This window comes from Parasteatoda tepidariorum, chromosome 2 (genome assembly GCF_982258835.1).
Source record: "Parasteatoda tepidariorum strain Cologne lab strain chromosome 2, Ptep-v5.0, whole genome shotgun sequence".
Lineage (NCBI taxonomy): Eukaryota > Metazoa > Arthropoda > Arachnida > Araneae > Theridiidae > Parasteatoda > Parasteatoda tepidariorum.
The window spans coordinates 17,393,259-17,406,309 of record NC_141756.1 but is presented as its reverse complement, the minus strand read 5'-3'; the positions used below and the strand labels follow the sequence as shown (position 1 = coordinate 17,406,309).

Here is a 13,051-nt window from a genome sequence, read left to right as displayed (position 1 = left end):
GAAATAAACGGGTATTTTTTTTTTTACAAATTTTTCATCGCTCAAATGGTCTTAATGTTTTGCCGCAAAAAAGAAAGAAGCCACCACAATATTTTACATTTTGAAAAAGAGACCCTTCACAGAAAAAAAACCGAGTCGATCATGTCTTTAATTAATAATTTTAAAACTACAACATTTTTGCAAAAAAAAAATTCTTTTCTAAAAAATAGGATTTTATTAGAAATAACTGATCTTATGGAAAGTTTAGATTCAAAAAATGATGTACTGTAGATTTTTCACAGATTCACAGAAACTCGACCTTTTTACTAAAAAATCTGAAGAGACCACGGGTTTCTGCGATTTTTCGTAATTTCAAAACAAAGTGTGGAGCCATTTTCTGAACGCATTTGATTGGATTTAAATGCCTGTTTTTGACTTTGTTTTCGGGCTTTTTGCGTTTAAATCTATTTTTGGGATTTGTAGAAAAAGCATCGTTAAATCAAACATAAATACTTTATTTGTCAGAACATATACCTTTTTTGAAAATGAATCCGTGTGTTTGTTGGGATATTCTAGAGGTACGCCCAGTATTTATGTGAATATTTTAACGAAATATATAATCTCTGTGACAGAGTCGACCATTAGTGACGTCATATCATGTCCCACTGATCTCTGTTATCTCCGGCGATCCAGGATTAAGGTCACCCATTGTTGGCCATTTTCTTTTGTTTCTCTGGCCAGTGGACGCCCACCAAAGCCTCCAAAAATATATCTATTTTTTACCGTTTTTCATTCTTTCCTTTCTTCAGCAACCGGACTTTAATTCCTCTGGTAAACAAGAGAGTCCAGATAAGTGGTTGTTTGGAAAGCGAGTGTCTTGCTCAAATGAAGCAACACAAAAGAATAGAAGCTGAATTCCAATGCAAATCGTCGATTGTTTATCATAACGTTATTTTTGGATTCTGTTCTCTTTTGGCTCAAAGGAGGATTTGGCAATTATCGAAGAATTTGTAATTTTGTTTTCTGCAACTGCAGCGTTAATGTATTTCTTTAATGGATAAGAAAGCCATATCTCGAATTTAGTACCCATCTATAATTAAACCTGAATGTTTAATTACCCCCATACTTAAAGATTTCCTCGACATTGCTTGTAAAAGGTATATTTTTAGCTCATTTAGCTAATTTTTTCTTCCTGTCTGATTATAGTCTTTACCTTATTGCACTTAGGCGCGAAATCGGTGGCGGACCTTTTTCATTAAGATAGTTTAATTTTTTACTTAAGAGGAGAATTTTGTTTTTTACATTTTTTAAACCGTCATTCATATCTGTTTCGCAAATTCTCGTAGTTGTTTTAACAACTTAAAAAAAATAAGAATTCGTTAATGCTTAATACTGATGTAAATCTTTAAATGTATCAATTTTTCTTTACATTAAAAAAGAAGCTGATAATTTTTTAACATGATTTTTTTTCACCACACTATTTATAGTAAACTCTGGTAATACAGATAGTGCCTCTAAAAACTACGAGTTATTTTATTAGCGTAATTGAACAGCTGACCCAATTTCGAGTTTACGGCCATATTCAACTTCGTAGCTTTATAATATTGAACCCAATCCAGAAGACAAAAGAGCTCCTGTATCAAGTATTGGGAGAAATTTGCTTTCGTGGAAGACTTTTTGATGGAACTAACCCGCATTTGCGCTACATGGAAATGAAATCCACGAAAACCTCCTACGGTTAGCCTGACAGCAAGGGGACTCCGACCCATGATCTAACATCCACTGAGGATATTTTTCGTGATCTCTGTGGTCGGTGCGAGCCGGATGTAGAATTCGTATCAGCCAGTCATCGCTGGAATTCATACCCTTGCACTTCACTGGGAAGCGAGCTCTCTATCCCCTGAGCCACCACGTCTCTATCTCGATACGTTAAGAATTTTGTCCCGCTTCATTAAGTGTACTCAGGAACCGATCAAATATTACGTAAGCATGCTTAGCACTTTTGGATTACTTCGCCCTCCCCTTTTCAGCAAAAATAATCTACTTACAAACCCCTTCCTATGCTCGCCTTAGACAAACCCCCTAACTTTCTCCTTTCAATTTAACTTTTGTAACCAAATATTAAGAATTTTAAAGAAAAATTCAAATGAAAGATTTAAACTTGAGAGAAGCAAAATCTATGTTTTATTTTTTTAAAGTTCGAAGCTCTTTAAAGAAATTTTTTAGTGTTTTTCTTATGCCCCAAATTTAATTTATTTGTTTCAAATGTTAAAATTTTCAAAGTGTTGATCTTTTTTTCAAACCTTTTAGTACTTTTTTTTTTTTTTTTTTTTTTTTGCATTTTAAAAGAATTGAGAAAAATGAGGGCATAAGCATTGCTCATAGCCAGTGGTCGGGAGTAGTGAAAGAGTCGCTACTTTATTTTTCGTAGTTTGAAATGTAGGGAGCTACTCTTTTAAAGAAAGTAAGTATTGCGATACAAAAAACAGTAGTTTGTAACGATTCCTGGTAACTACTTTTAACGATAGTTCAGTGAAGAAACACTGCTTCTAATACAACTCATTTCTCGAATCAGATGGGTACATATGTTCTCGTCAATGGATGCAATGAAAATGACCCTGTGGCTGCATTAACAAGAATGACGTATTTAAAATCACGTTTAACTAACATTTAAACTAGTCATTACGAAAAATAGATAACGAATCACTTTAATCACACTTTCGCATGTGAATGACACTCGTAAAACATTGTTATGTTAAAGGAGGGGAACGCATTTTCGATGTTCTTAATTTTTTAGAGGAAATAAAAGAACATTAAACAATTGAAAGATTTCAATTATTTAATAATTTCACGTTTCTTATATTAAATATTCACTGTCTAGAAAGGCAGAAAAATTTGAAGATCAAATTAAAAATTTGAAATAAAAATTGTTTTGGAATAACAAACTGGCTCATGTAAACATGAATAAATATTTCTTAATTATTCCCTTTAATTCAATGTTAGCCAATGTCTTATTCAAAACCATTTCGAACATAGGTGTCAATTAAGTTCTCCAGCAACGTTCGTCTCCTTTAAGTAATGAAGTAGTTACTACAATTCGAAAGTAGTTTTTAGACACTACATTTAGAAAGAAGTAGTTGTAATTAACTACATTTGTAATAAAGTAGTTGTAGTATACTACAAAAATAATGTAGTTTTTGAGAGCAACAGAAATAATAAGCTAATCCCTTTCAGGTGCTTACGTATGTTACCTTAAAATGAGCATTTAAATAATTTTACTTAAAAAATAAAGTTTTTTTTTATCTGTAATATGTAATAAATTATATATTAAAATTTCAAATTTTTAAGTCTCATAGTGTGAAGATCACTTAAAACTCAAAATTTAAATGATCGCAATACGCCAAAAAATAAAATGATGCTACAATTTTCTTAAATACTTTTGTAAACAAAGAAAGTTTGTTCTTTCCAAAAGGAAATCAGTTGTTAAGGTTCCACCAAACTTGAAATTAACATTCATTTTTTGTACATAATCAACATATTAATGGGAGTGGAACAACATAAGTTGAAAATCGAACTAGTAAACGTAAGGAGGTCAAGCATTCAATTTGTTCGTAAAAAAACTTAAGGAAGAGAAGATATGTTTCGATAATAGCGTTGGAAGAATTAAAAGAAAAATCTCTATTTTAATGTAAATGTGGTTAACAAAGTATCTATTTTTGGCCCTACCTTTGATAATATCTAATGGGAAAGGGTTCAGTGTCAACCTCATCGAATAAAGGTCTTTTCGTGCGTGAAAAATATTTCTTTCTTTCTTTTTCTTGGTAGATTTCAGCTTTAAAACTATTTATTTAATGAAATGTTTATAATTTAATTATATTTCATCGTTCATAAAGCAAAGGCGTACAACCCACAACTTGTTTGTGAACAAAATCGCGTAACAATGTTAAAAAAAGTTCTCTTCTATAACTTTCCATACATTTTGCTTTCATAAAGAAAGACTCTGCCAGTGTTTTAGATTCTATTTTATGTATTTATTAGACTTTTTTATTATAAAACGTTGTAAAATGAAAGGTCTAATAATTCTTTTTCAAATAAACTCTTTGTGTATTCTTTTATGTCTTCATTTTTTTCTAAAAAGTTTAACCACAAGAGTTTAGTTAGTCATTATGTATAAAGTGTTTATAAATTTTAAAAAGTGCATAACTATCAAATAAAAGTACTATTAACACATTAACTTACTATTCGTGCGAAATGGCGCGATTTTTCAAGCAAAAATTTATTTCGGGCTTTTGAATAGTGTAGAATTTTTGTGAAAAATCTACTCGTAATTTTGTGAACATGTGAGGATAAGTTTCTAAATTTAAAAAAAATCGTAGAAATCAGTGGTCTATTTAGACTTTTTGTGTATATATATATATATTGCGATATTGTGAAAAATATACTCGTAATGTTGCTAATATATGAAAATTAGGCCCCTCCTTCATGATAAAAAAAGCATTCTTTTCAAGTAGTTCTAGTTTTATGTTTCTCAAGAGAAAAAATATATCTTGTTTATTTTTGCTATAAAGTATTTTGTTAATGAAGGATCCAATTTTACGATAAAATATTTTGTGAAAGATCCGTTTTAAGAAAAAACTATTAAAAAGACCAAAACTTTCTCCTAAGATAACTCTTGATATTCTATATTTTTTTTTTATTTGGATGCGTTTTTTTTTCCTTTCCTGATGAATTCTATAATTTTTCTTTAAAATACAAAAAGAATCTGGAGAATTATTTTCATTCAAAAGTGTCACACTTTTCTTAAATATCGACTTGTGTTCTAATAGGTTCATACTTAGGGTTATGAAGACAAAATATAATTAGAATCCTAAGACTTGTGAAATGACAAACAAAAAATTACATTCTCTTTTTTTTTTTAAACTGCCATCTATGTTATTACGACAGATCAATGAAATAAAAATTTTAAAAACTACTTTTTTCAAGTATGCTAAAAATAATTAAACATATCTATAACCAAAGGATAGGTTCTTTGTTTTCATCGTGACAAAAATAAAATCATTTTTCCTTTTCACTTTGCTTGAAAAAGATTTTTCTTTTCAGTTTTATGTTTCTAAGTGCTCGATATATCAATTGATTCAAAATTCTGTCTGTAGTATCCAATAAGTGATTGAAAACTAGTTTGAAAATGAAAGAAAAAAGTAAAATTATTAAAATTTTTTTTTATTTAATATATATATATATATATATATATATATATATATATATATATATATATATATATATATATATATATATATATATATATATATATATATATATATATATATATATATATATATATATATATATATATATATATATATATATATATATATATATAAAGTTAACAAAACATAGTATAATTTATTAAATTCTACCCTTTTCCTTATCATTGCTCTTATCTTTCTTATTAAAATGGCATTCATTCAATTGACAGTTAAAATATTTATTCACCCTGATAAAAGGGATTATTTATCGCGGCCCTAAAAAACTTTCTTTAAAAAGAAAAAGAAAATCCAGTTCCGGTCCGTCACAAAGTTAGGTAAACAAGACTTTAATAAAAGACAAAATAGAAAAAAAAATAAATAAGATGGAATTCGAATGACTTCCGTCCACTGCACAGGTGAACGGACCTCTGGATTGCGGCGATTGTCCTTCCATTGTTTCTGCAGACGACCTTGAGACCCATCTCATCTGCGTCGCTAACTGATGTGGAATTTTATTTCCGATGAAGCCTTGCTCCAATGGGATGGACCTGTCGTTGTGATAGAAGACTTCAAAAGAAACAGCACACAAAAAGAGAGTCGTAATAAGGAAGCGGACGTACCATCGCAGAAAAAGGTTTTGTGAGAGTTGTTCTAAAAGACATTCCATCGATTCAATGATGCGCGATCAAGAGTGGAAGAAGAGAAATTCAACTTCATTAGCAGCGAAAACTTGTCCAATTACATATCAATCGTTTTTTTTTTTCTTCCCTTTTTAATTGTTTGTGCACAAACGCCATTTTTCTCAATGACTCTCGTTCTACAAAAGGCTTATTCTTGTGGGTGAGATGGATGGGATGAAATCCTCCTTCTTATTTAATTGCGTCAGTAACTATAAGTGTTCAGAAGGCCAAAGTATTCCAAGCATTCAATAGTTGTTTCTTTATCAGTGATTTCAGTTATCGATAAAAAGGATTAATCATGCATTTGTACGATTGATGTTATCTTTTCTGCTGAACTTCAATCAGAGATTAATTCCTTTAATGGTCAACTAAAGCTGCTCCACAATTAATTTCCACTGATTTCTGATGAATGTAATTAGCTGTTTCAATAATAAAATCTTTCGTACAGCAATTCTAAAATGTCTTTGTTGTTATAAGTTAGTATCTATCATCCAGGTTTTAAAGTCGGCTTAGTTTGACAGCGAGAATGAGTTCAGAAATGAGGGTTGCAATTTACATTGAAAAGATTTAAAAAAAAAAAACCTTTTACCATTTTTCAAGAAAAGTGGCTTATATGTTACCGTGAATAACCGAAATCAAGAGAATGTTGACTTTCACCGGTGAATGTCAACAATCACATAGTCGCTTTGGTGAATGTCCGAAATAGTTTTCATATCTGATTTGATATTAATTTATTCGTTGATATTATTATATTTATTCGATATTATAATATCTGCTGAAGATAGATTAGGCGAAACATCAGTGTTCGGAGTACTGGTTAAACGCATACTGGGCACTTGACTTTAGAAAAAACATTGATGTAGGGCATACGGGGAAGTTGCACTTGACTAGACATAGTATATATTTCGGACATTTAGCAAACGTGATTCTCAACATTCACTGGTGGAAGTCTACAACCACCTATTTCTGTCATTCACAGTAACATATACATGACTACGAATACGAATTTTAATTTTTAGTATTTTATTTTTTACATTTATATTTAAATGAAGAATATCGTACACACACGATTTTTCAAAAGAAAAAGAGAGAGAGAGAGAAAGCTGACATAAAAAAAAATATTTTTCTTAACTAAAAACTATCTACCCTTATTCATTTTATTCCTTGTTAAAAATCGAACAACCTTTTTAGGAAATTTTAGTACGTTCGCTATATTTGTAAATGTTTAATAAAGAAAAAGTAATCTAGAACTTTTATAGAAGTATTTTATTGTTATCGTTATTGTCATGCATGCTAAGCATCTTGTGTTAGTTTTCTCACAAATAAATACTCATTTAATAAAAATACTTGATTTCGTTATATTGCAAACCGAAACAAACTCTAACCGAATCAGAAAGCTCTCTTTAATACTATAAATACACCAAACATCATGTTTATAAGAAGATCTGAATTTTCTTTTTCTTAATATTGAATTTTGTTGTCTTTTCAGTGGGTGAAGAGACTCATGTGGACATCAATGAATCCCCCACTTCGGAGAGAATCCAGCTGAGCCCCGGGTCACTCGATGCCCCGACAGCCGGCTCAACAAAATTATCTCTCTCACACCAACATGCTCTCTTTACTGATGATAGTAAGTCTTCTTTTTAGCCACTTTGTTTCTTCTTTTTGGTCAGATAAAACTGTTAAAGACTTCGTTATAATTGATTTTTATTTGATGTTTTTGACTTTGTCTAGTTTTACATGTGAAGGGCTTGAGACAATATAGTGATCAGCCACACTTCTTTCCCTTCATTTTTACAGCAAACTGATCCTTAGCATTGTTTCCAAGCACTTAGTTTACAAGTTTCTGAAATTTCTCTTTATTAACGCCTCTAAAAATCATATTGTCTAAGTGAATAATTATTTTTTTCCAAATCTTTCTTGGACAGTTTGAAGATGTGGCTTAATTATGACATCAACCATTCTTATTTTGATATAAAATAAATTTAGAAAAATATCAGTTGTAAAAAATTAACCACTGATAATACAATTTATTTTTTGAATGTAAGTTATTATTATGATTTTTCCTTGAAAAATTGAAAAGTTATAATCAATTATGTTGTTTCTGATGCCACTTGCCAATATCAGCAAGTTTGCTTGATGAAACCAAACGCTATTTAAATCAGAGGGTGCGTTTCTTGTCTTTCATTGGCGCCATCTATGACTAAGAAAACGACTTCATCCACACACACCTCACAACCCGTTTATAGGGGGGATCATCCATATATTCATTCATTCATCCACAGATCGTGATTTTTTTACGTGAATCAGAGAACGATCACTCTCCAATTCAGTACCACCAGAGGTATAATTTGTTATGGGAACATGGAGGACTTTGCAACCCGACAGATTTAACGTGCACCAATCACCATTTGCTACACGGGGGCGCCTTCGGTCGGCGGGGATCGAACCCACGACCTCTCGGAAATGGGTCTGACGCCCTACCAATCAGGCGGCCATATAAGATAACTGGTATATCAAATTCTTATTAATAATCAATTATTTTAATCAGTGTTTGATATATCAGTTATTTTATCAGGTTTATATCGTTTGGATTGTAAAATAACGCTTGGTTAATATAGTGAATAGGAAAATTTCAAACATTTATAACTTACTCAACTAATTTAGAATATATTTTTTCCATTATTTGAGAATGGCACATATGAAATGAACAGATTAAAACAAAATTTCAATCACGTTTTATATAGTTTGATTTTACTTTTCAGCTTTAGTTTATAGTTTGTTGTTTACTTTTTCAGCTGTACAACCAGATCATACCCCTCAAGAAATGTTGAGACACCGAGAGCAACGCTTTCTCGCCGATGAACAGCGAGTCATACTTACATCTGCTTATCAAGAGGCATTCAGGAATTCTACGGAGGACCTAGACTTTAAGCATCATTCGCCAGGCTGTGATGACTCCGGCGTGTTTTTAGAAGACTCAGTCGCTTCATCTCCCGAAACTCATTCTAAATCATCCTCTGCACGCTTACAAAACAACCTCCAGAAGTTTTCGGATCTGCCCGCTACTATGAAGCAGTACTCAGTACCCGAAGGAATTGACTCGGATGCAGAAAGGAGTGATGATTTAGGTCTTGCATCTTCTTCCATCGATTCAGCAGATGATTTGGATGGAGATCCCTTGCCATCCATGCTAAATATAGGTCCACCAGCTGTGCCTACCCGGCAAAAACCACCCCCTATTCCCGCGAGAAAATCACTTTCAAAAGTCAGCGATAGTCAAAAGAATAATAGATTTTATCGAAATGAAGTCATAACTCTTGAAGTTCCTAATCCAAATAAAACTCCTTTGTGTAAGAGTTCGAGTTCCGGAGAGGATTCGAACTTCGGCGAAGGGGATGTTTTTCCAAACGAGGACTACTTACCTAGTGTCACTATGAGAGAAAATGCCAAAAACTTTCTGAATAATCAAAAGAATCAGCAGTCTCGGAATAACTTTGCCATGACAAGATCCTTCCATGAAGATGCACTGATGAATCTCCAACGTGATACTAACCATGATTCAAAATCAGATTTCTTGGCTCGCACTCTTAGTTCTCCAAAGAAACTGGATACCAGAAACGGTGACAGTGGATTCAAATGGAAAAGTGAAGAGTGCCTTAGAACCGCTGCTGAAAGCAAATGGTGCTTGCCTGGAAGAAGGTATGAGAAATCAGTTAGCGTGAAAGATAGAATTGCCATGTTTTCCGAAATGGAAGCTAACCAAAGTACGGATAAGAAAGACTTGCACCGGTACGGGAGTGAAACGAATATCAAAACTGTGGAAAGTAAAAGAATGAATTTGCCCGTTGATATTCCGAAGCACGATTCTTTATCTAGGGACTCTAAATGGCACAGTATGCAAAGCATTACAAAACAAACTTCCGAAAAAGAGACTTCCTGTAAACATTCGCCAATGAAACCAGCCGTGAGCATACCCTCATTAACACCAGATCCTGTAATTGATAATCTTTCCTATAATAGCTATGCTACTCTTCCCGTGAAGTTAGACGTTGAGATCCCTAAACCAATAATATCCACTTATCCCGAAACGCAACTAACAAATAACAAGAGGTATAATTACGGACTATATAGTTTAAAAAATCTAAAAAACACTGAAGACCTTTTAAGTAAAAAATCATCTGGTTCCAATTTATTATCCCTTATTGATAGTCGCAAGCAACCGTTGGGAAAATTGAAAGGATTAGTTATTCCCGAAAAACCTTTCCAACCAAACACTGGAAAAGATTTACCAACTATCGTTAGTAGTGATTCTGAAGTTCGAAAGGATACTAGACGAGCTTCGCTTCCAATCACAGTGGTCACAGGTAGTAATTCTTCCATGTCTTTACCCAGAAATCAAAAATTAGAACGGCCTCCTACTCAGAAACAAACTTCACTTGTAGAACCTCCTTGGAAGAATGAGTCCAAAATAACTACCAATACTCTTCCAAAGTATTCACCGGCTTTTAAGAAAAGGACTTTAGAATTACCAGGTTCTTCGTTGTCACCCACGCCGCCATCTTCTATAACCAGTCCTTTGTCTCCCCCTCCATCTTCCCCGTCTAGTATTTGTAGTTCCAATGCCAGTTCTACTTTGCAACAAAATGTCTTCCAATTTTCTCTGTCGCACAGTAAGCCTGTTCAGCCTTTGCAACCCGAAAAAGCCCTCATGTCACCTCCATCCTTGCCTTCAGATGTGGAATATGAGGGTGATAATTCCGAAGATTCTTCGCACTCAGCTTCTCCTATGAGGAATGGCACCCATAACTCTAAAGACGCAAAGGTATTAAAAGTAATAACTTTTTTTCTGATTCAATTATAGATCTAGGACAGAGATGATTTTTTATTCGTGTGTCAGTTAAATTAAAATTTAATATCTAATGTGCTACTTGCTAATTTTATTTTTTTTAAATATAATCTTTAAAACATTATACGTTGGTATCAAACTATAAAATCACATTGTGTGATCATAATTGCTGTTCAGTAATCAAATGGAAATTGAATAGACAGTATTTTAATTGCAATTTAATATTGAGCTAAGATAAAGTATCCTAAAACGAGTAGGTAATGAAATGGAATTGGGGAAGTCAGTGCTAGATATTTATTTTTTATACACCTTCAGCAACATTGGACTTTCAAAGTGGAGCGTGTACTATATTCAGTCTTCAAATATCATGCCACTCAAAATTGTTCTCTTTTTTAAATCAGTCTAGGATGGCTGCTGGTATGGTTATCTTTTTTTCATGTTTTCAAATTAAGTTAATGAATTCAATTTGTAATTTTCGCGTGCCACCGAAATACCAGTCCAGTGCCACCTAGTGACATAAGTTCGTCATCTCTGATCAAGGATCTAATGTTATATTCTTAATTTAAAAATTAAGACCCAAGAATTTTCGGTGTTCGGATTTTTTTTCCCTTTAAAATATCGATACTTGGGAAAATGAAAACCTAATCTTGAATACTGATTAATTTACTGTATTTATATTCCAGAGTTCCAATCATTCCTTTGGAAATAATTCGTGCCAATATGGAGAATCAAACGCATTTACAAGTACTACCAGAACCGTGTCTCACCAACCTTTAATGGTTGAAACTCTCACCAAGTCATCAAGAACGACAGAACATCCCAGGGCAGCTGTTTGCATTTCTAAGACTGAAATACATTTAAAAAGTCAAAAATCTGTCGATGCTACTATCCAACCAGAATCCATCTCTAAAACTGTAGTTTCAACTTTCAACCACGATTCTCAAAGTTTCACTGCAACTAAGAAAATGGAAGCTACAAGCATCAACAATAAAAATGGCACTACGACGAGCTACTTCACGAGTCATTCAGTTGATAGTTATAATAACTTACAAAATCGAAATGGCAGTCCTGAACAACTTTCGAAATATTCCGAAGAAGTCCCTGTTGGCAAATTCCGCGCTTTACCCCTCAACTTCCAGGAATCTCAAGTGAAGGATTCATTCATCACTAAAAGTTCTAAACATAAGTTAGAAAATGTCCGACCTCCGCCTTCTGAGTGTGACGACAGTGAGGATGATGATTCACACTCAACTCTGAGTCATCGAACCGAAGATTCTCGCCACACCACAACCGATGATTGTTTATCCGATGCTACTACCGATTCTTTTGAAAAACCGCGTCTTATGCATCCCGATGATAACAGAAATGTCGTTGATGATAATGCGTCTACAGAAGGATATCTGTCTGATGCTTCCACCACAGACGTCTCATTGCGACGGTTTGCTCATCGGCCCATCGACTATTCTGCAGAAGAATATTTTTCCGATGCCACTGCCGAATCTCCAGATCCTGAATGGATGTCCAGTAGAGGTCATCACAATGGAGATTTACGTTTCAGGTATTCTATTTTAGTGTATGTATGTTACTGTGAATGACTGAAATTTGTGGTAGTTGACTTCCACCGGTGAATGTTGACAATCACATAGTCGCTTTGGTAAATGTCCGAAATATAAACTAGGTCTAGTTAAGTGTCACTGTCCGGTATACATTTAACCAGTATTCCGAACACTTTCTCCTAATCTATATTCAGCAGATATTGTGATTGCTGACTATCACCGGTGAAAGTCGACATTCTCTTGATTTTGGTCATTCACGGTAGCATGTTCATTCTATTATTTAAATCTTTTGTATCACTAATTAAGATATTATTCCATGTCTAGTCTTAGAAATGCTGAATAATGCATAGCGTTCTCATCTAGCGATGGTCACAAAAATTTTGGCACCATGTCACGTCTTTAGGTTATTTTAGAGACGTTAGATTTATATTTTGAGTATTTCTAGGCATTTTTTTTTAAGATCTACTTTAGAATTTTATTTTATAACCTTCGTTGAACAGTCGGCCCATTTTTTTTCGGTTTACGACTACTAATGTTCAACTCCGTAGTCTTGTAATTTTGAACCGGATCCAAAAGACAAGGAAACTCCTGAATCAAGTATAAGGACAAATTTGCCTTCGTGGAGAACTTTTTGATGGAACTAACCCTCATTTGCGTTACATGAAGAGAAAAACCACTGTAACTTTCCCACGGTTAGACTGAAGGCAAGGGGACTCTAACCCATGATCCATTTACCACTGA

At 33.2% G+C, this 13,051-nt stretch overlaps 1 protein-coding gene across 2 annotated transcripts in view; it reads left to right on the top strand.

Annotated features, from left to right (window-relative positions):
• The window catches only part of LOC107441572 (uncharacterized), a 346,324-nt gene that overhangs the window by 311,703 nt on the left and 21,570 nt on the right, over positions 1-13,051 (top strand). For both annotated transcript variants that reach the window (XM_071177198.2, XM_071177197.2), the window contains exons 6-8: positions 7,395-7,535; positions 8,704-10,730; positions 11,438-12,312. In XM_071177198.2, coding sequence (XP_071033299.2) covers positions 7,395-7,535; positions 8,704-10,730; positions 11,438-12,312 — 3,043 coding nt within the window. The remainder of the gene's footprint in view (positions 1-7,394; positions 7,536-8,703; positions 10,731-11,437; positions 12,313-13,051) is intronic.